Source organism: Mobula birostris, chromosome 5 (assembly GCF_030028105.1).
Source record: "Mobula birostris isolate sMobBir1 chromosome 5, sMobBir1.hap1, whole genome shotgun sequence".
NCBI classification, from domain to species: domain Eukaryota; kingdom Metazoa; phylum Chordata; class Chondrichthyes; order Myliobatiformes; family Myliobatidae; genus Mobula; species Mobula birostris.
Genome location: NC_092374.1, coordinates 85,129,406 through 85,154,870, shown reverse-complemented (window position 1 = coordinate 85,154,870; position 25,465 = coordinate 85,129,406). Strand labels below are relative to the sequence as shown.

The 25,465-nt window shown below is 49.4% G+C and overlaps 1 protein-coding gene across 2 annotated transcripts in view; it reads right to left on the bottom strand.

Annotated features, from left to right (window-relative positions):
- Nucleotides 1-6,565: 6,565 nt before the first annotated feature.
- Nucleotides 6,566-25,465, bottom strand: part of tfr2 (transferrin receptor 2) — an 84,529-nt gene continuing 65,629 nt past the window's right edge. For both annotated transcript variants that reach the window (XM_072258296.1, XM_072258297.1), the window contains exons 16-19: nt 22,454-22,538; nt 20,870-21,097; nt 11,391-11,531; nt 6,566-9,701 (exon numbers count right to left, since the gene is read on the bottom strand). In XM_072258296.1, the coding sequence (XP_072114397.1) occupies nt 9,456-9,701; nt 11,391-11,531; nt 20,870-21,097; nt 22,454-22,538 (700 nt within the window). In that variant the 3' untranslated portion in view covers nt 6,566-9,455. The remainder of the gene's footprint in view (nt 9,702-11,390; nt 11,532-20,869; nt 21,098-22,453; nt 22,539-25,465) is intronic.

Here is a 25,465-nt window from a genome sequence, read left to right as displayed (position 1 = left end):
CCGGCTATTGTTTTAAAACCTGTGTTTCTTATGGTCAGTTCGTGCATAACTGAAAGGTGGAAATGCAAAATTAGACTGTGTTCTCCTTCTGTCTCCCTCCTCCCTCCCCACCCCACCCATCTTCTCCCTCCCCACCCCCACCCTTCTCCCTCTCCCCTTCCCACACTCTCACACACCTGACCCTCCACTCACTTTTGCACACACCTTGACCCCATGCGCTCTCTCACACTCTTGACATTCCCTGCACTCAGACACCCGACCCCTTGCCCACTTTCTCTCACACCATGAGCCCCCGCACTTTCTCCCACACCCAACCCCCACCCACTTTCTGTCACACCACGAACCCACGCTTTCTGCCACACCCGTGACGCTCCCCCAACCACTCACACCCGACCCCCACCCACTTTCTCTCATGCGCAAACCCCGTTTTCTCTCTGTCTCACACCCAACACTTCATTTTCTCTCAGACTCGCCCTCCGCTCGCTCTCCCACATCTTTGACATTCCTGACCCCCCCCCCCCCGGTTCACCTACGTCCACCACTGCTCTTTCTCGCCCACCCGTGCCCCCGTCATCCTCCTCCCCCCCGACCACCCCCCACCCTGACCTGCCCAGTCCTGGTATACAGACGAATGCACCGGTTGGTTTTGGAGTTCCGAGGCACGAGAAGCCTTGCCTTGAACCAGGGTCCTGAAGATGGGTCGTAGTGGCGACTGTTTGCTGTTGTCCCATAGATGCTGCCGGGCGTGCTGAGTTCCTCCAGCATTTTGTGTGTTGTCTGTCCCCAGATGGGGTCTCACCCACTGTGAGGAGATGCAGGAGCAGTGCCACCCGCCGTCTGTTGCTTCCATGTGTGATGCATCTTTCTTCTAGAACTTTCCTCATGAGTTGGAGAGGCCACTCAGCCTGTCGAATTCTGAGATATCCCACCGGTCCCACTACTTAATCCCAATCCAGTTAGTTCCATCTTTCTGCAAGCTATTCTCCCTACCTTCCCATCAGCATCTTCCCAAATGCTAACCCTCATCCACACGCTGGGATGATGGTGAAAAACTGGATTATCCGGGGGAAGCCTGCAGAGTCTCACGCTTATTATCATTGCCTTCTATGACATGAATTTTGTATTGTGGCAGCGGTAAGTGCAAAGACTTCAACCTGCTAAAAGTAGTGCAAAAAATATTGAGGTAGTGTTTTTGGGTTTACGGAGCATCCAGAAATCTGATGGGACGGGGGAGGAAGCTGTTCCTAAACTGTCGAGTGTGGGTCTTCCGGTTCCTCTACCCCCTCTCTGATGGTAGTATGGAGAAGAGGGCATGTACCGGATGGTCAGAATCCTTGATTCCTTCTTGAGTAAAGTAAATTTTATCAAAGTACATATACATCACCATATACAACCATGAGAATTAATCTTCTTGCGGGTATACTCATCAAATCTATAGAATAGTAACGGGGTCAATGAAAGATCAACCAGAGTGCAGAAGACAACAAACTGTGCAAATGCAAATATAAATAAATAACAAGAACATGAGATGAAAATCCCTGAGAGCGAGTCCACTGGTTGTGGCAACATCTCAATGGATGGGCAAGTGAGTGTAGTTATCCCCTTTTGTTCAAGAGCCTGATGGTTGAGGGATAGTAACTGGTTTTGAACCTGGTGGTGAGTCCTGAGGCTCCTGTACCTTCATCCTGATGGCTTGGTTGGAGGGGGAGCTCTGATAATAGATGCTGCTTTTTTACGACAGTGTTTCATGTAGATGTGCCCAATGGTTGGGACGGCTCTACCTACGATGAACTGGGCCGGATCTACTGCCTTTCGTAAGACTTTCTGCCCAAAGATATTGGTGTTTCCATACCAGACCGTGATGCAGCCAGTCAATACACACTGCACTACACATTGGTAGAAGTTTGTCAAAGTTTTAGATGCCATGCTGAATCTCTGCAGACTCCTAAGGAAGTGGAGATCCTGCCGTGCTTTCTTCACAATTGCACTTACGTGCTGGGTCCAGGAAAGGTACTCTGAAATAGCAAACGCCACCTTTTGGTTGGCACATGGCCAGTGGTTAAGGCATCGGTCTAGTGATCTGAAGGTCGGTAGTTCAAGCCTCAGCTGAGGTAGTGTGTTGTGTCTTTGAGCAAAGCACATTGCTCTGCGAGGACACCAGTGCCAAGCTGTATCGGCCCTAGTGTTCTCCCTTGGACAACATCGGTGCCGTGGAGAGGGGAGACTTGCAGCATAGGCTTCCATACAACCTTGCCCAGGCCTGCGCCCTGGAAACCTTCCAAGTGCAAATCCATGGTCTCATGAGACTAACGGATGCCTATCACCTTTTGAAGATGCCCTCGAAGGAGGGGGTATTGTGCCGGCGATGGAACCGGCAAAGTCCAGACCCCTCTGTAACCTCTTGTGATCCTATGCATTGAAGCCACATACCAGACAGCAATGCAACCAGTCAGAATGAGGGTACATCTGTAGAAATTTGTGAAAGTCTTTGGTGGCTCACCAAAACTCCTCAGATTGCTAATGAAGTATTGTTAATTACATCAAATTGAGTTCAGGATACATCATCTGAGATATTGACACCCAGGAACCTGAAACTGCTCCCCTTTTCCACCGCTGACCCCTCTGAGGACTGGTGCATGTTGTCCCTTTACTTCCCCCCTTTGAAGTCTGCAATCAATTGATTGGTTTTGCTGACGTTGAGTGCGAGGTTGTCGTTGCGACACCAACTCAACCAGCTGATCTAGCTCTCCCCTGTACACCACCACCTCGTTACCATCTGAGATGCTGCCCACAGCAGGAGCGTCATTCGCAAACGTATAGTTGCCGCTTGAGCTGCGCTTAGTCATGTAGCGACTCGACCGTGTTGATCATCAGTGAGGAGGAGATGTTTCCGCTGGCTGTGGGTCTCCCAACGAAGAAGCCGAGGATCCATTTGCGGAGGCCCCTGATTTATAAATGGAGCACGGGTCTCTGGAGCCGCGAGGCTGTGACTCGGGCCGCCGTGGCACAGGGCGAGTCGCGGTGACTCGGGCTGCCGTGGCACAGGGCGAGTCGCGGTGACTCGGGCCGCCGTGGCACAGAGCGAGTTACAGTAGTGAGAGGTCACAGTATTTTGCAAGATCATGATCCAATACCAACCCATGGAGTCCTTGGGGGGGGGGATCTGTAGGTGAACACTAAGAGGGGGACATAGAGGGTCTGGGAAGATTTACATGTTGAAGGCATAAACGCAGATCATGTCCTTACCCACCACCCCACAACTCTCTGCATCCAGCAGATCATTCTCTGTCGCTCTGCCATCTTTAACAGGATCCTGCCACCAAACACATCATCTTCCCCCGCCCCGCCCCGCCACCCCTAACTCTCTCCATGATTCCCTTGTCCATTCATTCCTCCCCACTGATCTCCCTCCTGGCACTTACTGCTGCAAGTGGAACAACCGCTACACCTGTCCATTCACCACTCAGGGCCCCGAAACAGCCCTCTACAGAGGAGGCAACACTTCACCTGCGAGTCCGGCTGTGGATATTTTTTGTTAAGGCGCAGCGGTTACCTGAAAGGCAACCGCAAAGCCGCTGAGAGACCGGGCGAGGAAACTAACACTGCGTGACGAGCTTCCAAGGCGTTAAACAGTACCTTAGACCCTTTATTACAAAACCAGCGAGGACGAGCGATCAAAAACAGCGATGGCGAAAGTAGCAGGTCAACAAAAATATCCATTCTCTTCACACCCCTTCTCTAACTAACTAATGCAAAACGTGAACACGTGACTATACTCATTTACCTCCACCGTGCCCAACCCACGTGACCAATTACCGCAACCCATTATAAAAACGTTCAACGGCTGGCATGGGCGAGTTGGGCCGAAGGGTACGTTTCTATGTTAGGATAAACTCAGGGAGATTACATCGGCCCAGTTGGGAGAAAACTATCCACAGGGAGTAGAGCACATGAACTGGCTGTCGAGCGGCATGGCCAACTCTCCCTGGTCTCAATCCACGTATCAGAATCAGGTTTAATAACACCGGCAGATGTCGTGAAATTTGTTAACTTTGCGGCAGCAGTACAATGCAATACATGATAAATAAACAAAAACTGAAGTACAGTAAATTATATGTTAAATAGGTAAATTAAGATAAGTAGTGCAAAAAAATTAAAAATTAGTGAGTAGTGTTCGTGGGTTCAATGTCCATTCAGAAATCAGATGGCAGAGGGGAAGAAGCTGTTCCTGAATCATTGAGTGTGTCTCTTCAGGCTCCTGTACCTCCTCCCTGATGGTAACAATGAGAAGATGGCATGTCTTGGGTGATGGGGTCCTTAATGATGGATGCCATCTTTCTGAGGCATTGCTCCTGAAGATGTCCTGGACACTACGGAGGCTGGTGCCTATGATGGAGCTGACTCATTTTACAGCTCTTTGCAGCTTCGATCCTGTGCAGTAGCCAAACCCCATCGTCAATACCTGACGGTGCTGTAGCCAGTCAGAATGCTCTCCACGGTGTTTTTAGGTGACAAACCAAATCTCCTCATGCTCCTGAAGAAATGTAGCCGCTGTCTCGCCTTCTCTATAGTTGCATGGATATGTTGGGACTGGGTTAGATCCTCAGAGATATTGACATCCAGGAACTTGGATATATTTCAGATTCCTCTGTGGGGACAGCGGCGTGTTCCTTCGTCTTACCCTTTCTGAAGTTCCAGAGGAGGTATAAATTCAATTGGGCATCAGTGTAAGTCATTGCGCGGCATGTAACAGAATTCCCGGAAGCATTTTTTTTTTACGAACAATTCTGTAAACAGACACATGGACCTTGATCCTGTTTATGAGCAATTGCGGGAAAAAACGCGAGTAGTTGGCCACACAGCCAATCACTGACAAGATTTCCTACTGACATCACAATTAGGTCTCCGTAATGATGATGGTATCTGAAGGCCTAACCACCTATAGGTGGATACCCTATAAGCAACCGTGCGCTGATGATGTCTCCTCGTTGTCTTAGAAACGTTTGCGGATAAATTGCTGAGATCGGAAATCAACTCAATCCAACCACGCGAGCTACACATGTTCCGAATTGTTTACTTAATCTAATGGAGAGCCAATGGCGGAAGTTATCCTGAAGTTCCTCACTTGATGATTCAGAAACAGCTTATTCCCCTCCACCGTCAGATTTCTGGACGTTCATGAACACTACCTCAATAGTCTTCTTTCTTGTACTAGTTATTTTGTTTTCATAGTAATTTTATGTATTTGCGCTGAGCCAGAAAACAACAAATTTCACATCATATAAGGCAGTAATTTGACTACGAAGGAGGATGGGAGGAGACTCAATAGATGTGTAGAAGATGGTAAGAGACAGAGATCGAGTGGATAGCCAGAGATTATTTCCCATGGTTAACGTGTTGGTTCTTTTCGTGCCGTGTCATATGGCATTGGCAATCATGGTCTTTCCATGACCACCATTGTCCTTGGCATTTTTTCTACAGTATCAATTGAGGGGCCATCAAAGAAATCAGAGCTATCTACATGAAGGACTGTTTAACGGGATGGTTAGTATGTGTCTTTTTGGTGTAGGAAGTAATCCTCCAACCAACTCCTTGACAACTCCAGAAAAGGTTTTCAAATTCTATTCTTGATCTGTGAGTGAGTCTGGGATTTATTGCCTCTGAGAACCGCCCAGCAGAGTTTGTATGGAAGGTGTTCCTGTGGCAGCGTTGCGGATTGGAGTCCCAAGATTTCAATCCGGTTGTGGGAAAGGAACAACCGATTATATTTCTGAATCAGGATATGTGTGATGTGGCGGGGAGGTTGACGTTCCTGTGTTAGGGTTACCCTATTTGGTTTACTACTTGAAACAATGTTACCTTCAAAATTGACGCTGTTACAGGCGTGTTTTACAATTCAGGAAAACTTTTAGATAGAAGAAATGTTGGCTGAGGAGTAAAATATATGACATAGAGAGCCCAGAATCATAATTATATCAAATGATCTTCCCTGGGGATTGCTAGATACCAAAAATGGCTTCTCTTGGAGCTGGAGGACACACTGCAAATGGCTGCCTAGTGCAAGGATAGGTGTCTATCTAACTCCAATGCTCTTGGTCACTTGCCTCTCAACTATCGTGACTTTCTTCCACTCCAAGGGAATGCTGCTTTATTTTACAAAGACTACAACCATTGTGGAAATATATCTGAAACTTTGAGGTTTTTCAAATGTATTTTATCTTGTAATGTGACAAAATTGAACCTGTATGATCCCAGAGCACTTTGCTCTAAGTAAGTGTGTACGTGGCAGGAGGCTTGTGCTCATTGATCATTGTGTTGTTAGACTGCGTGACCTTGAGTATTGCAGACTCCCAGAACAGATACTAGTCAAAGAATACCCTGAAAACTTGTATGAAAATGAACTTTGCAAGCTGTAAATCAGAAGCTGTCTGCCAGCCACTGAAGAGTGGAGGAGCTTCTTGCAAGTAATAAACATACTTTTGTACAGATCCACTCTTATTTTTGGTTCTTTGTTATAAGACCTAGTGAAAGGAACACAACACAATGAACACCTTTATAAGTGTGGTTAATACTTAAAAATAATTTATAGTGATCACTGTCTCTGATAAATTACTGACAACCAGCGTATAGACAAAAGCAATGAACGTGGCTACAGAACTTGGCATTGTGGTTCTGTTCGTAAAGATCACACTAATTCCCCATTCTTAACGTTAGTTCCCACCAAGCATGTGGGTGACATGGGCAAGCTGGCACATATTCATTGAACACACGGGAATGTCCTGGATTCTGGGGAGAAGCGAGGGGGAGTCTTGTTGCTCCTCTCCATGCCTCATGGCGCATCGGGTGGTAACCTTGCCATTTCTTCAGCATTTGTCTTTTTTTTATGAGGTCGAGTTGCTACCTTGACGCTCAACCCTGCACAGGTGGAAAGCATGCAAGGAGCCGGCTGGACTCGGACCCAGGACCACTCGCCTCGAAGTCCGGTGCACAGGCCACTACACGACCGGCCAGCAGATGGGAAGTCTGGCTGGAAGAATTTAAACTTATGGAAGGATTTGATCAAACAATTGTAGGGAGCTATGCAAAAACCAGACAGCCAGAGAGCACATTGCATCTGTACCCAATGCAAACTCAACAATTTACCTCGACAGCGATTAGACCGTTGTCCCGAAAGAACCCTCTAAAGGTGGAAATACTTCATCAGATATTACCTCTCCTTCTCTCTCCACAGATGCTGCCTGACTGGCTGAGTGTTTCCAGTAGTCTTTGTTTATGTTTTGGATTTCTTTCATCTGCACTTTGTTTGTTTAAAAATTACTGTTCATTCAACAACCATGTTGTGGAGACGGACATCAGCAATCCAGAGCAGATACAGATGCAGAATTAACACAGAACTGACTGGGTACAGGACGGGATTAGATTGTGGCGAGGGGGCAGAGCTTGGCTGAGGCTCTCTGTCCATTGCGTTTTGGGACTGTTTCCTATTGGAACATTAAGCAGAGACTGATCCTTTAACCAAATTCTTTGTCTCATATCTACTTCTTGATCAATAGCTTCACCTTAATCCTTGCCCAAATCAATCATATCCTTGGGATGTGTTTCATTTTTAGCCACAGTGAAAGTGAGTTGGATTTTAATTTTATTGAGTATTTTTTAAAGAAGTTGCACCTGGATGCAGTGAGCAGAGCTGCTGCCTCATCAGCTCCAGAGGCCCCGGTTCGATTCCAGCCTCTGGCACTGCGTGTGTATGTGTTTGAAATATGCAAAATCTCCCAGTGATCACATGAATTGCTCTTGATCTCGGTGAGCGAAAGGGATAAGCCACAGTGGAAGTGGTTGGAACCACTGCCTCCCAGCCCCAGAGGGCACGTGTCAGTCCTGACCTCCAGCACTGTGTGTGTCCCAAACCGTTTTCCCCCCAGGTGCACCAGTTCCCTCCCACAGTTGTAGTGGTTACCAGTGTTGAGAAATATGGGGAAAATGCAGAAAATGAATGGAGAATGGAATTGCTCTCCTGATGGGTTGAATCTTTATTTGTCATATAGATAATATTCGTGTGTGTGTGTGTGTGTGTGTGTGAGTGAGAGAGTGAGAGAGAGAGAGAGAGAGAGAGAGAGAGAGAGAGAGAGAGAGAGAGAGAGAGAGAGAAAGAGAGAAAGAATGAATAAATGAATAAGAATGAGAATGTGTGTGTGTGTTTTTTTGAAATAACGTTCAGAGTAACACATGCAAAATGCCGGAGGGACTCGGCCGGTCCGGTAGCATCGATGGAGAGGATGTTTCACGTTGCAGAATCTCTTGTAACTACAATATGCAGTGGCTGTCTGGTTGTGAGGTATCAAATGGGTAAAGTAGGGAGGCAAACAGACCCGCCCAAGAGAAGTGGGAGAAGGTTTTCCCAATGGGTAGTTCTGTTCAGAATGTTCCAGAACTGAGTGAACTCCAGTGGGACGCCCTCACACCGCACTCTTCGACAAAAGTGATGGGAGAGAGGGTGAGCATTGATGGGGAGGGTGAGGGAAGGAGGAGGGTGGGTTTGAGGGGCAGGGCAATGGAAACAGCTGGAAGGCATAAAACAGGCTGAGGGAGGGGGTTGAAGGGGAGGGGACGTGAGGAGGTGTGGAAATGGAGTGGGGATTAGGGGGATTGCAGGAAGGGCGTGAGGGAAAAAGGGGTTAAGGGAAGGGAGGCAAGATGGGTAGTTGTAGGTGTAGAGAAGCAACAGGGGTACTTTGTAGGGGTTGTAGGTGGGGCAGGATGGAAAGGAACTTTAGTAGAGGAGGGGGCAGGAAGAAAGAGGAAGGTTGCAGAAGAGGTGGGTGCAATAGGGGAGGGGCAGGAGGGAGAGGTGTAATAGGTGAGAGGGAGGGGTGTTAAAGTGGTTGATGGGGCAAAAGAGAAGGGGTGTTACAGGGGAGGGGGCAAGTGTTATAAAGGGTGATAGGACAAGAGCAAGGGGTGTTATAGGAGTTAATGGGGCAAGAGGGAGGAAGACTTTATGGAGGGAGGTACCAAGAGGAGAAGGGTTTTATGGAGGGAGGTGCCAAGAGGAGGAGGGTTTTATGCGGGGAGGTGGCAAAAGGGAGGTTATGGAAATCAGGTAAAGGGAAGGAGGGCAAGAGGGAAGAGTGTTATTGGGGTTAATGGAGCAAGAGGGGGAGGATTTTATGGTGGGAGGTGGCAAGAGGGGTCTGATGGGGAGAGGGTAAGGGAGAGGTGGGCAAGAGGAAGGGATGGTATAGCAGGAAGGGTGGCAAGAGCGAGGGGTATAATTTGGGGAGGCGCAAGAGTAGGGTTGTTATAGAGGGAGGGGTGCTGCAGGAGAGGAAAGGGAGATGCAGATGAGAAAGGGGAGAAGGGAGGGAAGAGGGTGGGGTGTTGAGATGACAGTTGCACCTCCTCGTGGGGAGTGGGAGTGAGGGGTTGTTTGAACGAGCTGGGCGACATCCAGCCGGTTAGAAGTTGTTGTTGTCGAGGCTCCAGACGTCCCCGCTGAGTGCGTTGGCGGCTCCCTGCAGCGTCCAGGTGATGAGGGCCAACTGGCGGCGGAAAGTGGCCTCATCAAAGCGGTCAGGGTCTTCCTGCAGGAGCTGGAAGTGGGTGGTGAGTGCCTCCAGTGTGTGGTTGCCCCGTCCATGCAGGATGTGGCGGAATGGGGTATCGGTGGCCGACACGTACTGCGAGAGGAAGTAGAACTCCACCTGTTGGGGAGACCAGGGTGTCAAATTCTCTGGCAGGGCCTCCCTCACCTCCTTTCCCTCCTAAAACACTTTACCACTTTATCTCCCTCCTTCTCCCCACTCCAAGACCTTTTCCCCCAACCCAAGACCTTCTCTCCTAGCCCCCAAGACCTACTGTCCCAGCCCTCACCTTCTCTCCCAGTCCTTCCCCCCAGACCTATTCTCCCTCTGCTTTCCTCTACCTCATCACCCCCCTCCTTGTCACTGTCCCCTTCCTCTCCTAATACAATATATATTAATGATTTAAATGAGGGAATTAAAAGTAACATTAGCAAATTTGCCGATGACACAAAGCTGGGTGGCAGTGTGAAATGTGAGGAGGATGTTATGAGAATGCAGGGTGACTTGGAAAGGCTGGGTGAGTGGGCAGATGCATGGCAGATACAGTTTAATGTGGATAAATGTGAGGTTATCCACATTGGTGGTAAGGACAGGAAGGCAGATTATTATCTAAATGGAGTCAAGTTAGGAAAAGGGGAAGTACAAAGAGATCTAGGTGTTCTTGTACATCAGTCACTGAAAGCAAGCATGCAAGTACAGCAGGCAGTGAAGAAAGCTAATGGCATGCTGGCCTTCATAACAAGGGGAATTGAGTATAAGAGCAAAGACGTCCTTCTGCAGCTGTACAGGGCCCTGGTGAGACCACACCTGGAGTACTGTGTGCAGTTTTGGTCTCCAAATTTGAGGAAGGACATTCTTGCTATTGAGGGAGTGCAGCAGAGGTTCACAAGGTTAATTCCCAGGATGGCGGGACTGTCATATGTCGAAAGATTGGAGCGACTGGGCTTGTATACTCTGGAATTTAGATGGCTGAGAGGGGATCCTATTGAAACATATAAGATTATTAAGGGATTGGACATGCTGGAGGCAGGAAACATGTTCCCGCTGATGGGTGAGTCCAGAACCAGAGGCCACAGTTTAAGAATAAGCAGTAGGCCATTTCGAACGGAGTTGAGAAAAAACTTTTTCACCCAGAGAGTGGTGGATATATGGAATGCTCTGCCCCAGAAGGCTGTGGAGGCCAGGTCTCCGGATGCTTTCAAGAAAGAGATGGATAGAGCTCTTAAAGATAGCAGAATCAAAGGTTATGGGGATAAGGCAGGAACTGGATACTGATTGTGAATGATCAGCCATGATCACAGTGAATGGCGGTGCTGGCTCGAAGGGCTGAATGGCCTACTCCTGCACCTATTGCCTATTGTCTATTGCTCACCCTCTTGGTCTCCCCCTCTTCTCTCCTCCTCCTCTCCCCATCCTCTCTACCCCCACTCTCCCTCTCTCGGTCTCAGTCTCTTTGTCTCTCATCTCTCTCTCACCAGCTTCCTCTATTTCATCGCCAACCCGCCATCACCTTCTCTTGGGCTGTACCCCCATCCCAAATGTCTGACTTCACTCCCGAACTTGTCTTTTCCCCCACCCCCATCAGCTCTGCCCTGCCCTGCTGACGATGCCCATCACCCTCCATTCAAGCCCACCCTCCCCCACAAGTACCCCATTCATCTCCTCCCCCAGCCTCGCCATCATCCATCACAACCTCCCCTCAATTAACTCTTGTCTCCAGCGCCCAACCCCTCCCTCACTCCGTCAACCCCAGCGGGGGTCAAAGGCCAAGCCTGGTGAGGAGGGTGGGGGCCCTCGGCCAGTAGATACCCTCATGATCTTGTTGTTGTAGATGCGGGTAAGACGCTCGTCCTTCTCATCCGAGGACTGGATCAGGTTGTTGAGGTTCTCGGCCGCTCGGTTAAAGTCCCCTCGGGCTGAGAACAGCCACTGGAGGGTGAGGCCCCGGCTCTGTGTACACGGGGGGTGGGGGTCAGGAGGAGGGGTAAGAGTGCGGGGGTGGGGAGAGGATGGGAGAAAGGGCGAGGGGGTAGGGTGTAGGAGAACAAGTGGGGAATGAGGCAGGAGGAGGAGGCACAGAGAAGTTCAAAGTGAGAAACTCTGTTCATAACATGTATTGTACCAAAAGAATCTATTTATTTATTATTATTGAGATACAATGCAGAACAGGCCCTTCCAGCCATACCTTCGAAACCCCGATTTAACCCTAGCCTAATTACAAGACAATCTACATTTTTAGCCTGTGGGAGGAAACCAGAGCACATGGAGAAAACCCGGAGAGAACCGTCAGCGGCAGGATTTGAACCCGGATTGCTAGTTCCGTAAAGCGTTGTGCTGACCACTGCGCCCCAATCTATCAGTCACCTTGTTCCTGGCAAACCCATCAATTCTCTGCCGACCATGCCGAATAGATGGAGCACCGATTACTGCAGGGCCCCGCTCCCCTTTGAAGTTTAGATACAGAGTAAATCTCCTTCTGGAGAAGTCCACTCAATTAGAGTCAGAGTGTATGAGTTAGAGGGGCAGGGTGGACAGATCACGCTTATTATGGTAACCAGTCTCAGGAGCGGGGGCGCGGTGTGTGGTAAAAGCGAAGTGAACAAGTTACATATTCTTGCTTATTTTGCAGGGGATGTAGATGCGGGGGAGTCCCAGGAAGGGGTGGGAATCCGGGTGGAGGTTGCTTCTAACTCTGAACCCCCAGATGTAGCCACCAGTCCTGTGGTGGATGGTGTGGTTGTGCAGAAAGCTGGTGCTAGCCATGTTTGCACAACTAAGACAGACCTGGAGCCCTCCACCCAGGACTTAGTAGTAATTGCCTCCTTGGAGGCAAGTGTATTGAATAGTATGAGCGGAGAGGAGACCAAGCTCTCTCACTGTCAGCATCAGGCTGCCGGTGAATCCCTTGGACCAGAGGTGCTGGGGTCCCCTTCATACCTGTCTCCTGGGGAGTGTGATATACTCTGCATGCCAACCCTATCAACCAATGACCTGCAGGGAGACCCTGGGGATTATCCCTCCATTGTCGTAACTGTGGATAAGATTGATGCGACGGTGGAGCGGGCTGATGCGAGTGAGGTACCCGCTGCGCAGTGTGGGTCACAAGTGGAGCCATCTATTAGAACACACGAGGAGGAAGATGGGGGATCTATTTGCAGTGAGGGGTTGGAGGGAGACTCCTTTGATAGCGAGACGATAGAAATCCTCACCCCTCCTGAGAAATCCCCATTGATACCGGTGGAGGAAATTAGAGATTTCATTCTCACCTCTGAGGGTGCAAAGCATCGGCCGAAACTAGCCTCGCTTCGCTGGCCCAGCATGCCGAGGCTCGTGAGGTCCCTGCGAGTCATCCTCAGACCGAAGGGGAAGGGGAAGAGGAATGCTGTGTCGGGAAATGACAGGCGGCAGCTGAAATCCTTCATGGATGACCTGGTGAGGGAAATCAGAGCGAGAAGCAGCCTCGCTACTTCGGGAGATGGTGGGTCACGGTAGCGATGGTACCAGTCGGGCCCGGAAAGCAAAAAATATTCCTGGTTTTCTTCGGGATACTTTGGTTGAGGGCGCCGCCACTCTCAGCGGGAAGGGTACTGGTGCCGCGGCCTAGTGTGCTCCCGACATTAAACTTACCATAGCGAGTCGAAGTGTAAACGGAAGCAGGGGCCCTCTCCACAGATATAACAATCTCTCAGGAATGGGAGATATGCGGTAGGTTTCCTGCAGGAAACCCATACCATCCCTGGGGACGAGTCTGCTTGGCTCCTGGAGTGGCGGGGCGGGGTCTACATGAGCCACCTCAGCTCCATTTCTAGCGGGGTGGCGATCCTGTTGGCCCCGACCTTCCAGCCAGTAATTGAAAGAGTCCAGGACGTTGTGCCCGGCCGTCTGCTCCACCTGGCTGTGCGCCTGGATGGTGTACCATTGCATTTTATCAATGTGTATGCTCCCAGGCGCGGTGTGATGCAGACGCGCCTATTCTGCCAGCTGTCCACCCTGCTGAGCTCCATCGATCCTGGGGATTGCGTCATCCTCGGGGGAGATTTCAATTGTACCCTCGAGGCGGAGGACCGTTCGGGCCTCCAACGCGACCCAGCATCGGCAAAAAAGTTAAAGGAGCTAGTCGGCTCCTTTGACTTGGTGGACAGCTGGCGGAATCTTCACCCCAACTCTAGCGCCTTCTCGAGAAGGTCTAGAGAAGGAGGTTCCAGGATAGACCGCATATATATCTCTCGGGCCTACGCCTCCCGCGTGTCGGCGTCCTCCATGCGGCCGGTGTCGTGCTCGGATCATCACCTTGTGTGGGTGGAATTCATTCCACTACACCCTCGGGTGGGATCCGGGTATTGGCATTTTAACAACTGGCTGCTGGAGGACAGCCGATTCCGGGATTTGTTCCGAGCTTTCTGGGTCTCCTGGAAGGAGAGGCGGAGAGAGTTCTGCTCCCTACGGCTATGGTGGGACAGTTTTTATGTCGGGAGTACACTAGGGGGTCGACAAAGAGGCGGAGCTCTGAGGTTGAGCGGCTTGAGAGAGCATTGCTTGACCTGGAGTCCCGCCTCGGTCCGACCGCTGGAGACCAGCAGCTATGGCAGGAATACCAGGAGAAGGAGGACGCACTAAGGAACCTGCAGCTCCAGCAGTCCCGAGGTGCGTACGTGAGGTCACGGATCCAAATGCTGCAGGATTTGGACCGTGGCTCACCCTTCTTCTACTCGTTGGAGAGGTGGCGGGGAGTTCAAAAGCAGCTAGTGGAGCTGCTGGCTGCCGATGGCTCCTCCATCATGGACCCTGACGGAATTAACAAAGAAGTCCGTTCATTCTATCGGTCCTTATTTTCGCCTGATCCATCAAATGCAGAGGCGCGCAATGAGATCTAAGAAGACTTGCCTAAGGTCAGCCCAGAGGACGCAGTGCGTCTGGACGCCCCCCTGACTCGGGAGGAGCTGTCTACTGCCCTTCGGCAACTCCGGAGGAGTAAGTCACCCGGTTTAGATGGACTGAGTATAGAGTTTTATCAGGCTTTCTGTGGACGCAGTCCAGAGACCCGGATGGTAGTTTGCCTCCCTGGTGCCAGGGTCCGGGATATTTCTGACCGTGTCCAAGATATCCTGAAGTGGGAGGGTGAGGAGCCAGAGGTCGTGGTACATATAGGTACCAATGACATAGGTAGGAAAAGGGATGAGGTCCTGAAAGGAGAATATAGGGAGCTAGGAAGGGAGTTGAGAAAAAGGACCGCAAAGGTAGTAATCTCGGGATTACTGCCTGTGCCACGCGACAGTGAGAGTAGGAATGCGATGAGGTGGAGGATAAATGCGTGGCTGAGGGATTGGAGCAGGGGGCAGGAATTCAAGTTTTTGGATCATTGGGACCTCTTTTGGCGCAGGCGTGACCTATACAAAAAGGACGGGTTGCACTTGAATCCTAGGGGGACCAATATCCTGGCAGGGAGATTAGCGGGGGCTACTGAGGTGACTTTAAACTAGGATGGTTGGGGGGTGGGAATCAAATTAAAGAGGCTAGGCGTGAGGAGGTTAGTTCACAACAGGGGGATGGGAACGAGTGCAGAGAGACAGAGGGGTGTAAAGTGAGGGTAGAAACAAAAAGTACTATGGAGAAAAGTAAAAGTGGCAGGCCGACAAATCCAGGGCAAGCATTAAAAAGGGCCACTTTTCAGCATAATTGTATAAGGGCTAAGAGAGTTGTAAAAGAGCGCCTGAAGGCTTTGTGTGTCAATGCAAGGAGCATTCGTAATAAGGTGGATGAATTGAAAGTGCAGATTGTTATTAATGATTATGATATAGTTGGGATCACAGAGACATGGCTCCAGGGTGACCAGGGATGGGAGCTCAACGTTCAGGGATATTCAATATTCAGGAGGGATAGACATGAAGGAAGGGGAGGTGGGGTGGCGTTGCTGGTTAAAGAAGGGATTAACGCAATAGAAAGGAAGGACATAAACCGGGAAGATGTGGAATCGATATGGGTAGAGCTGCGTAACACTAAGGGGCAGAAGATGCTGGTGGGAGTTGTGTACAGGCCACCTAACAGTAGTAGAGAGGTTGGAGATGGTATTAAACAGGAAATTAGAAATGTGTGCAATAAAGGAACAGCAGTTATAATGGGTGACTTCAATCTACATGTAGATTGGGTGAACCAAATTGGTAAAGGTGCTGAGGAAGAGGATTTCTTGGAATGTATGCAGGATGGTTTTTTGAACCAACATGTCGAGGAACCGACTAGAGAGCAGGCTATTCTGGACTGGGTTTTGAGCAATGAGGAAGGGTTAATTAGCAATCTTGTCGTGAGAGGCCCCTTGGGTAAGAGTGACCATAATATGGTGGAATTCTTCATTAAGATGGAGAGTGACATAGTTAATTCAGAAACAAAGGTTCTGAACTTAAAGAGGGGTAACTTTGAAGGTATGAGTCTTGAATTAGCTAAGATAGACTGGCAAATGACACTTAAAGGATTGACGGTGGATATGCAATGGCAAGCATTTAAAGGTTGCATGGATGAACTACAACAATTGTTCATCCCAGTTTGGCAAAAGAATAAATCAAGGAAGGTAGTGCACCCGTGGCTGACGAGAAATTAGGGATAGTATCAATTCCAAAGAAGAAGCATACAAATTAGCCAGAGAAAGTGGCTCACCTGAGGACTGGGAGAAATTCGGAGTTCAGCAGAGGAGGACAAAGGGCTTAATTAGGAAGGGGAAAAAAGATTATGAGAGAAAACTGGCAGGAAACATAAAAACGGACTGTAAAAGCTTTTATAGATATGTAAAAAGGAAAAGACTGGTAAAGACAAATGTAGGTCCCCTGCAGACAGAAACAGGTGAATTGATTATGGGGAGCAAGGACATGGCAGACCAATTGAATAATTACTTTGGTTCTGTCTTCACTAAGGAGGACATAAATAATCTTCCAGAAATAGTAGGGGACAGAGGGTCCAGTGAGATGGAGGAACTGAGCGAAATACATGTTAGTAGGGAAGTGGTGTTAGGTAAATTGAAGGGATTGAAGGCAGATAAATCCCCAGGGCCAGATGGTCTGCATCCCAGGGTGCTTAAGGAAGTAGCCAAGAAATAGTGGATGCATTAGTGATAATTTTTCAAAACTCGTTAGATTCTGGACTAGTTCCTGAGGATTGGAGGGTGGCTAATGTAACTCCACTTTTTAAAAAAGGAGGGAGAGAGAAACCGGGGAATTATAGACCGGTTAGCCTAACGTCGGTGGTGGAGAAACTGCTGGAGTCAGTTATCAAGGATGTGATAACAGCACATTTGGAAAGCGGTGAAATGATTGGACAAAGTCAGCATGGATTTGTGAAAGGAAAATCATGTCTGATGAATCTCATAGAAGTTTTTGAGGATGTAACTAGTAGAGTGAATAGGGGAGAACCAGTGGATGTGGTATATTTGGATTTTCAGAAGGCTTTTGACAAGGTCCCACACAGGAGATTAGTGTGTAAACTTAAAGCACACGGTATTGGGGGTAAGGTATTGATGTGGATGGAGAATTGGTTGGCAGACGGGAAGCAAAGAGTGGGAATAAACAGGACCTTTTCAGAATGGCAGGTGGTGACTAGTGGGGTACCGCAAGACTCAGTGCTGGGACCCCAGTTGTTTACAATATATATTAGTGACTTGGATGAGGGAATTAAATGCAGCATCTCCAAGTTTGCGGATGACACGAAGCTGGGTGGCAGTGTTAGCTGTGAGGAGGATGCTAAGAGGATGCAGGGTGACTTGGATAGGTTGGGTGAGTGGGCAAATTCATGGCAGATGCAATTTAATGTGGATAAATGTGAAGTTATCCACTTTGGTGGCAAAAATAGGAAAACAGATTATTATCTGAATGGTGGCCGATTAGGAAAAGGGGAGGTGCAACGAGACCTGGGTGTCATTATACACCAGTCATTGAAAGTGGGCATGCAGGTACAGCAGGCGGTGAAAAAGGCGAATGGTATGCTGGCATTTATAGCGAGAGGATTCGAGTACAGGAGCAGGGAGGTACTACTGCAGTTGTACAAGGCCTTGGTGAGAGCACACCTGGAGTATTGTGTGCAGTTTTGGTCCCCTAATCTGAGGAAAGACATCCTTGCCATAGAGGGAGTACAAAGAAGGTTCACCAGATTGATTCCTGGGATGGCAGGACTTTCATATGAAGAAAGACTGGATGAACTGGGCTTGTACTCGTTGGAATTTAGAAGATTGAGGGGGGATCTGATTGAAACGTATAAGATCCTAAAGGGATTGGACAGGCTAGATGCAGGAAGATTGTTCCCGATGTTGGGGAAATCCAGAATGAGGGGCCACAGTTTGAGGATAGAGGGGAAGCCTTTTCGGACCGAGATTAGGAAAAACTTCTTCACACAGAGAGTAGTGAATCTGTGGAATTCTCTGCCACAGGAAACAGTTGAGGCCAGTTCATTGGATATATTTAAGAGGGAGTTAGATATGGGCCTTGTGACTATGGGGGTCAGGGGGTATGGAGGGAAGGCTGGGGCGGGGTTCTGAGTTGGATGATCAGCCATGATCATAATAAATGGCGGTGCAGGCTCGAAGGGCCGAATGGCCTATTCCTGCACCTATTTTCTATGTTTCTATGTTTCTGGGATCGCCTCGGGGTTGATTACAGCCTTGTCCTAGGGGAGAGCCTCGCCACTGGGGAAATGCCCCTCTCATGGCGGAGAGCTGTTGTGGTCCTACTGCCCAGGAAGGGAGACCTCCGCCTAATAAAGAACTGGTGGCCGGTCTCCCTCTTGTGCGCGGACTACAAGATCTTCGCCCGGGAAATGGCCAGCCATCTCGGTTCAGTACTGAGACAGGTGATCCATCCTGACCAATCTTACACAGTCCCGGGCCGCTCCATACAGGACAATGTCCACCTAGTACGGGACCTGAGCCACCTGCTCCAGGAGACTGGGACCCCGGCAGCGTTTCTTTCTCTTGACCAGGAGAAGGCGTTTGACGGGGTAGACCACAGTTTCCTGGTGGGCACTCAGCAGGCTTGTGGGCTCGGACCACACTTTGTGGCCTGAGTTCGGCTCCTATACTCTGGTGTAGAGTACCTTGTTAAGATCAACGGATCACTGACAGCACCTATTCCCTTCCGAAGAGGAGTGCGTCAAGGGTGCCCCATGTCTGGTCAATTGTATGCGATCTGTGTCGAGCCATTCCTGAGCCTTCTTTGGCGAAGGCTGACGGGACTGATTCTGTGTGAACCGGACATGGAGGTTGTCCTCTCGGCCTACTCCGGAGGGGCTCCTCATGATGACAGATCCCTGTGACCTGCGGAGGATGCGCGAGTGCCAAGATATTTTCTCGGCGGCATCCTCCGCCAGGATCAACTGGGCGAAATGTTCCGGACTCTTGGTAGGCCAGTGGCAGGTGGACTCCCTGCCGGAGGAGATGAGAGCTTTTGAGTGGAGCACCAGACGTTTTCTCTATCTGGGAGTTTACCCTGAGTCCTTCTGGGGAGACCTGGCTGGAGCACTGGCAGGACCTGGATACGAAAGTCATGGCCCAGCTGGGGCGCTGGTCAGACCTTCTCAGGGTGCTTTCTTATCGAGGCAGGGTGGTGGTCATAAACCAGCTGGTGGCCTCCATGTTGTGGTACCGGATGGTCACCTTGGCCCCCCCGTCCCTTTTGTTGCGAGAATGCAGAGGAAGCTAGTGGACTTCTTCTGGGGTAACAGGAAACACTGGGTCTCTGCAGTGGTTCTGAGTCTCCCAGAAGGAGAGGGCGGACAGTTGCTGGTGTGTGTATGCACACGACTGGCCGCTCTCCGCCTCAGGACTCTGCAGAGATTCCTGTACGCCGAGCACCCTCCCAGGTGGCACGTGTTGGCGACTTTCTTCCTCCGGAGGGACTGCTGTCTTCACAAAGATATGAAGCTACCACCGGTGGGCATCAGCCGTGCTGCTTTGCGGAGTCTGCCCGGCTTCTATCAGGACCTACTGAGAGTCTGGAACATGGTTGCCTCAGGCCGGGAATCCCCTCCTCTGGCAGAGGGCGGGGTCCTGGCCGACCCTTGCCCTGTCTCAACGGATGTCAGTGCGGCTCAGGTGTGTGGATCGACTCGGGCTGAGCTGCTCGTCGGGCCCAGGCCCTGCAATGTTATCCGAGAGCCGAATCCACACAACTTGAGCCATCTGCCCTCGACACCCACAATCCCATTCAGGGATGCAAGCAGGAGGTACCTTTATGGGCTGCTGCTCCACACCCTCCACTTCCTTGCCCTTATCCACCGTCCCGACACGCCATGGCAGTCGGTCTTTCCACCTGGAGGTGAGGAGGGTCCCCAATGGAAGTCCCTCTACAAGGGAGTCCTCCCCATGCACCTTGGGGATCTCGGCTGGAGGGTGCTGCATAAAGCGGTGCCCTGCAATAAGTTCTTTAGTTTGTACACGGATCTCCCAGCCGCGTGTCACTTCTGCCGGCTGGAGGAGACCGTGTACCACATGTACGTGGAGTGTGTGAGACTGCAGCCCCTTTTTGTGTATTTGCGTGGGCTGCTTCTCGCCTTCTGGTTGCATTTCAGTCCCACCCTATTTATATATGGTCATCCAGTAAGGAGGGGGGCACAGAGGGATGAGGATGTCCTTGTCAACTTGCTCCCGGGGCTGGCGAAAACTGCCATCCGTGGGTCATGGAAACGGATGGCGGGAGGATCTCCCCAGGCGGACTGCCTGGCTATGTTTAAGGGGTATATTCGTGCCCGGGTGAATATTGAAAAGGAACACGCGCAGTCCACGGTGACCTTCGAGGCGTTCCGGGAACGTTGGGCTCCGCAGGGTGTAATTGCCATCATTCATAGAGATGGAAACATTTTGGTTTAAATTGTATTGTCTATTTGCAGTGAAGTACTGTAATTGTGTTAGTCACTGTTTTGTATATATAGTGCCGAATTTGTAATAAAGAAATTTTGTAAAAAAAAGGGTTAGACTCAGAGTGAAGCTCCCTCTACACTGTCCCATCACACACTCCCGGGGTCAGACACAGAGTGAAACTCCCTCTACACTGTCCCATCACACACTCCCAGGGTCAGACACAGAGTGAAGCTCTCTCTACACTGTCCCACCACACACTCCCAGGGTCAGACACAGAGTGAAGCTCCCTCTACACCGTCCCATCACACACTCCCAGGGTCAGACACAGAGTGAAACTCCCTCTACACTGACCCATCACTCACTCCCAGGGCAGGGACAAAGAACAAACTAAAGAAGCTCTGCTGGTAGTTTTGATGTTACCAATACTGCTCTTTAATGGCGTGCAGAAGGAGAGTACCTCTAATTCTTCTGATAGTGTCTTGAGCTGCAGCAGATACTTGAGGATCACTTCACTGTACGAACGGTAGTTGAGGGGCAGCAGCTCCTTGTGGGACAGTTTGATCACCATCTGGCCAACAACCTGTGCCAGTGCCTCGCTGAAATCGCCCAGCCTGCCCTTCAGCTTACTGTTCAGTTTTTCAAAGGTGTCCATTTTGGTGTTGAGGAACGGATAGGCTTGGTCACTCTGCAGCAAGAGAAACAATGTCAGGACTCTGGTATCCTGTGCCTCATGGCACTGAGACCGATTTCTTCTCCCTTGCAGCAAAGACTGAAAAAACTTACACTTCCATATTTGCACATTTGGTAGATTGGTGAATCTGGTAAATTGTTAAATTTGTAAATTGGTAAATATGGCAAATTTTAAATTGACAAATAGGTAAAACCAACAAATTGTTAAAATCAGCAAATTGGTAAATTCGGCACATTGGTAAACTAAGTTTAAGTTTCAAAGAGGGAAAATCATTATTTTGCATGTCATCCAAGCAGATCATTTCATTTTCACAGTGCTTTGGGGTAGTAGAAGGGAAAACATTAACAGAATGCAGAATGAAGTGTCACAGTTACAGAGAGAGTGCAGTGCAGGCAGACAATAAGGTACAAGATCATAACAAGGGAGACTGTGAGGTCAAGAGTCCTTATCATACCCAGGGACTGTTCAATTCTTTATAATAGCGGCGCGAGGCTCTCCTTGAGACTAGTGGTCGTGCTTTCAGGCTTTTGTATCTTCTGCCTTATGGGGAAAGGGGGAATAACTGAGTTGAAATAGGGAATGTCTAGGGTGCTGGGCCAAACCTGGGCTGTGAGAAGTGTAGACAGAATCCATGGCTGAATCAAATACGGTGATAGATCAGGGAGATTGAAAATACGGCCGAGTGGTGCCACAACAATCAATCAATCAATCTCTCTCTCTCTCTCTCTCTCTGTGTGTGTGTCTGTGTGTGTGTGTGTGTGTCTGTGTGTGTCAGCAAGACCAAGGAGCTTGACTTCAGGAGGAGGAACCCAGAGGTCCCTGAGCCAGTCCTCGTCAGAGGATCAGAGGTGGAGAGGGTCAGCAACCTTAAATTCCTCAGTGTTATCATTTCAGAATATCGGTCCTCGCTCCAGCATGTCAGTGTATAGAATGCTGAATAAAGTGTCCTCCAAGAGGAACACAACCTCGTCGTGGGGTTTGGAGGGATTGACCCTCCAGGAGGACCACAACCTCATCATAGGGTTTGGAGGGAGTGACCCTCCAGGAGGACCACAACCTTGTTGTAGGGTTTGGAGGCTTGCGTGCCTCAGTGACCTGGAGTGCTATGTTGGCTGGAGTCAGGGCTTTATGCTTTGGCTCTTGGTAGGGTTACCCATGCCAAATAGGTCAAAGGGTAGAGGCCAGTCTAAGAGTGGGTTCAGCTCAGGGCTAAGATCCTAGACTGGTAAAACAAAGCTGGCAGTGGCGTACCAGGCAGTGTGAATAAAGTGTAACGGTGGCACAGAAAGTGCAGCGCTGGGAGTTACACACCTCACAGTGAGGTAGATGTTGAAGTCAGCTGTCACTTACCTCTCTGAAGTTGAGTTCCATGGCGGGTACTCCAGCAAAGGCGGTGAAGGGGTAGGCACTACTCTCCATGGTGAGGGGCTGTATACTGCACAGGGAAGACAGAACCAATTTAGTACAGAGTCAGCAGAATGCACTTGTTTCCCTGCTTTGAGTTATTCTCTGACACTCTGCACAAAGTTCCCTGTTGCACCACAGCAGGCGATGCAGAGATTCGGCCCATCGTACATTCCCTGGAGCTTTGCAAAAGCATTTCACTTCCCACATTCCCCTTCAGGTACAGGTCTGGCACCAGCGTAGATCGAGTGGACAGCCAGAGACTCTATCCTGAGGCAGAAGTGGCTGATACGATGGGGAATGATTTTAATGTGATTGGAGGTTCAAAGATTCATTTTATTGTTAAAGTATGCATGTACAATACAACTCTGATATTTATCTTCTCCAGATAGCCGTGAAATACAGAAATATCATTGGAGTTGATGAAAAAAAATGATATAATCTCCCCCCACCACATGAATAAGAAAAAGAAACAAAACTCGTAAACCCCAAAACCCCCCAAACCCTCACTCACAGAAAACTGCAACAGCAGCATCTAACCTACCAAACCCCGCACTCACACACACAAAAACTAACTGATTGCCTACACACTGAGAAAAAAACAAGAATATCAGACCCCAAATCCCCAACCCCCCCCCCCCCGTGTCACTAAAGCTAACAAAAAAGAAGAGGCAATGAGGGAGGGGATGTCAGCAATGTCAGGGGTGTGTTTTTTTTTACACAGAGTGGTGGTTCTGTGAAACATGCTGCCGGGGCTGAGTGGTGGAGGCCATTTAAGAGACTCTTAGATAGGCAAATGGATGAAAGAGAAAATGGAGGGTTATGTGGGCTGGAAGGGTGAGAGAGATCTTAAATTAGTTTAAAAGGTTGGCACAACATTGTGGGATGAAGGGTCTGTACTGTTTTATGTTGTAAAACAGGGAGAAGGGGGAAGAGGTGAGAGGAGGGGAGGGGGATAAGGGGGGCAATTCATGCGTGGTCTACAGGTGTACTTCTGGCTATGTAACTGGTACGCGAGCTGCAAGCACACATCCATTGCAGAAGTTACAATCATGCTAAGATAATGAGAGGCCTTACACAGGGTAGATAGCATTTTTCCCATGGTAGGGTGGCAGGGTGGAGAAACGTCTCTACAAAGGAGGTGTAAGGCCTGTGGGTCACCCCTGGGCAAGGTGTCGCACCTGTTTAGCACCCCCATCAGGATCACGTGAAGCCATGGGAGCAGGTGTGGATGGTCGTACGAGCAACCGGTGCATATCACAAGTCCTGGTTATGTGACCACTGACAGCAGACAGACAATCTCTGAAGAGTATTGATTACGACTGGGGTCACCTGTCTGGTAAAGACACTGTCCAGAAGAAGGCAATGACAAACCAGTTCTGTAGAAAAATTTGCCAAGAACAGTCATGGTCATGGGAAGACCGTGATCACCCATGTCACACAGTACAGCACATAATGATGGTGATGAGGGATGTCAAAAACAAGAGGTGAGAGGCAGGAAATGCAAAGGGGATCTCAGGGGAATTTTAATTTTACATGGAGAATTGGTGATATTAATGTGTGACCTGAGGAGGTTGTGCAGTCAGTTTCAATTAGTACGTTTAAGAGGCATTGAGACAGGAAGTTCAATAGACAGATACAACCCTAATGAGAGCAAATGGAATTAGTGTTAGATGGGCAAGAAAGGTCAGCATGGGCATGATGGGCTGAAGGGCCTTGGCATACCTTGACTGTGTGGGCAGTGTGCAGCAAGACACACAAGATGCTGGAGGAACTCAGCAGGTCAGGCAGCGTCTATGGATAAGAATAACCAGTCGACATTTTGGGCTGAGACCCTTCATCAGGATGAATATTGAAAGGCCTAGACAGAGTTTAGAAGATACTTCCAATGGAGGGGGGAGTCTAGGACCAGAGGGCACAGCCTCAGAATAGAAGGACAACAGAGACGAGGGGGAGTTTCTTTAGCGAGATGGCGGTGAACCTGTGGAATTCATTGCTACGGACAGCTGTGGAGGCCAAGTCACTGGGTATATTTAAAGTGGAGGTTGATAGATTGTTGATTAGTCAGGGTGTTAAAAGTTTCAGGGAGAAGACAGGAGAATGGGGTTGAAAAGGATAATAAATCAGCCATGATGGAATGGCAGAGGAGAGTCGATAGGCCAGATTGCCTAATTCTGCTCCTATGTCTTATGGTGTGAGCAAGACGTGAGCTACAGGTGTACTTTCCGACTGTGGTGACTACAGCTACGCCTCCGTCTCTAAGACCGGTACCAGTCACCAAGTGTCCAGCCTCATGTGGGATCAGGTTTCTGTTTTAGGCAACTGTAACAGTCCCTGGGAAAAAAAAGGCTCGTTCTTCTGGCTGTATTATCCCATCCGAGACGGAGGGGGCTGTTGTAACTACTGGAAGGATGTTGAGCTATAGGCAGACAACAGATACTGTATCACGTCTGGAACATGAACTGCAGGCCTGTTCAATCGGTGCATGGTTTACAGGCACACTTCTGCCTGTGTGACTGGCAGGCAAACTACAAGTGTACCTCCAACAGTGCAACTGGTATGCAAGGTACAGTCAAGTTTAAACTAATCAACAACCTTCAAGAGCTTGGCCTCAATACCTCCTTGTTCAATTTGGTCCTCGATTTCCTTATATGCAGACCTCAGTCATCTAGGATTGGCAAATATATCTCCTCCACAATCTCCATCAGCACAGAGGCATCACAAAGCTGTGTGCTTAGCCCCTGCTCGACTCACTGTACACTTATGACTGTGTGGCTAAGCACAGCTCCAATGCCACGTTCAAGTTTGCTGATGACATCACTGTCATTGGCCAAATCAACGGTGGTGATGAATCAGCATACAGGAGGGAGATGAAAATCTGGCTGAGTGGTGTCACAACAACAACCTCTTACTCAATGTCAGCAAGACCAAGGAGCAGATAATTGACTTCAGGAGGAT